Source organism: Myotis lucifugus, unplaced genomic scaffold (assembly GCF_000147115.1).
Source record: "Myotis lucifugus unplaced genomic scaffold, Myoluc2.0 scaffold_49, whole genome shotgun sequence".
NCBI lineage: Eukaryota > Metazoa > Chordata > Mammalia > Chiroptera > Vespertilionidae > Myotis > Myotis lucifugus.
The window spans coordinates 5,583,577-5,586,039 of record NW_005871097.1 but is presented as its reverse complement, the minus strand read 5'-3'; the positions used below and the strand labels follow the sequence as shown (position 1 = coordinate 5,586,039).

Below are 2,463 nucleotides of genomic sequence, written 5' to 3'. Positions count from 1 at the left end.
CCCGCCCAGGCGCCCCGCTCTTGCCTGGAGCGAGCTGACAGCCGGGGCACAGCTGTAGGGATGTGGGGGCGGGGACGCCCCCGCGATGGGGCAGGGACACGCACCGGGACGCGAGGGACACCTGCGCGGCGCCCCTCCCACCTCCAGCCTCCGCCCCCTCGCCCGGGATCCCCGGCAGAGGTGCCCCCGGAGGCCCCACCTGAGCGGGGAGGGGGGCGCGGGGCCCGCACGCTGCCTTACCCATAGCGGCGACGGGCTGGAGGGGCGCTGGCTCCCCGGGGACCGGCCGAGCAGGTGGGGCGAGTTTGCAGGTGGGGCGGGCGCACGTGCGCGGGCCGGGCTGCTGGCGGCTGCGCTGGGCTGCGGGCGGGCGGCTGGCGGCTGGCTCCCGGGCTGGGGTGGGAGAGCGACTGGGCTCCGCCTGCACTGGGGGCCGGCCGCGCCGAGAGGGGGCCCTGACGTCAGCGCCGGGGGCTTTGTGAGCCCGCAGCCGGGCCGAACCGCAGCAGGCGTGCCCAGGCGGGTCAGCCAAGCAGGAGGCTCCCCCTAGGACCCCCTAGCGAGCACCCCGGGCCGGAAGCCGGAAAAGCCAGATGGGGGGGGGGGGTTGGGGATGGAGAGAGAGGGGAGTGGGCTTTTAGGATCTCGGAAAAAAGGAACTCTTACAGCTGCAGGGGCTTTGCGGTCTTAGTCATCACCCATTGTGCAGATAGAGAAACTGAGGCCCAAGTCACTGCACCGGATCCGTTTGTTCACATCTGGGCTGCGGGTGCTTTACTGGATTCCGCAGGTCTAACCTGGGTTGCACTTAGAATCGGCTGGGGAGCTTTGCAACCAGGGTTTCATCAAGTCTTCGGCGGGTGGGACCAAGTCCAAAGCTCCCAGGGTGATTCCCACCTGCAGCCAAGGTTGCCAACACTGACTGGAGTTCCCTGTGGGTAACCAATGACTTCGAAGGGCACAGGCGGCACTTTGCAGTCCGGGGTGGTGACAGGTTTGGTGGGGTCTGTAGTCAGCCCACTTGCTCCCTGGCAGCCCGGCCCTGGCATGTGCAGGGAGACCTTGCAGACTCGCCCCAGTCCCTGCTTCTCCCGCCCAGGCCTCCTGCTTGAGCCTGTAAGTGAAGTGATGGTTTAACAGTGACCGGGGTTTAAATTCCTTCTGTTTCCTTCGAGAAGCATTTTCCTGTTTCCAAAGGTTTTAGAAAAGAGCTGAGACCCTGGCAGTTTTTCTACGGTTCTGTGTTCTCAGTCATTTCTGGGCCCCTGATAGTTTATGTTGTGCTTCTTAATTGTTTTGAAAATACATCGTGTTACTTGAACCGAGGGTTACATAAACAGTAACAATAGATAGTACACTAAGGGACATTTAAGCCAGGAGAAAGGCTTCAGGACTAAATAAGGGTGAAGGCGTCAAACATTTCATCTATTGAAATTTATTGGATTAGAGACGATCTTATCAAGGCAGAGCTCTTAGAAAGCCTAATAATATTTTGCATAAAAGGACAGAGATTTGTGCTAGGCGGATCATTGCTAACCAATCTCATGTAGTAATAAAACAGCAGGGAGCTCATAGCTTTAACTTTTTGCCCTGTTACAGAAAGCGATCCATTTGACGGAGGCCTGAGTGCACCTGTTTGCAGAAATCCAACTGCAGGTGACAGCGATTAGGATGGCCTGCAAAGGGCAGAGACCAAGGGGGAAGGAAAGGGGGCAAGGAGGAATTTATTCTACCTCCAGGTTTAGGGAAGAGCATTTGGTTGGTTCCAACACCCTAGGACAGTGGTCGGCCAACTCATTAGTCAACAGAGCCAAATATCAACAGTACAATGATTGAAATTTCTTTCGAGAGCCAAATTTTTTAAACTTAAACTATATAGGTAGGTACATTGTTATTAACTTAATGAGGGTACTCCTAAGGTTTAGGAAGAGCCACACTCAAGGGGCCAAAGAGCCACATGTGGCTCTCGAGCCGCAGTTTGCCGACCACAGCCCTAGGAGACAGTGAAACTACAGAATGGGCTTCTCAAATAGTATCTGGGCGTGCTATGACCCCACTCGGCCACTACGGAAGCAAGAACTCTAAGGTTTTGTGCTCTGGGATAAAAGTAAACCCTTTCATCCACTTTCTGTCATTCCCTAGAAGTCTCAGATTTTTTTTTCTAACCAAAGAAAAGAAAGAACAGCTGTCTAAATATTGAAGCTAGTCACATGGGATGCTGTGATTAAAAACCAAGTTAGAGCGAGTGTGTACACAGTGTCAAAGGAAAGCCACATTTTAATAGAAAATTTTACTTACTTTGGAAATGTCACGGACTGATTTCAACAAGCAATTGTCCTGAAAACCCTTAAGAAAAACAACACAGCAGTTGGGAATTAACAAGGCTACTACAGACAGGGTGCAGAAGACACCTAATATGTATACTTGACTATTAGTCAAATAAATGCTATTTGATAGTAATAA

General features: G+C 53.7%; 1 protein-coding gene across 1 annotated transcript in view; it reads right to left on the bottom strand.

The window, feature by feature from the left end:
* The window catches only part of GPM6B (glycoprotein M6B), a 143,740-nt gene extending 143,395 nt beyond the window's left edge, over nt 1-345 (bottom strand). Inside the window, exon 1 of the mRNA XM_014455736.2 lies at nt 241-345. Coding sequence (XP_014311222.1) covers nt 241-244 — 4 coding nt within the window. The 5' untranslated portion in view covers nt 245-345. The remainder of the gene's footprint in view (nt 1-240) is intronic.
* Between the last annotated feature and the right edge of the window lie 2,118 nt (nt 346-2,463).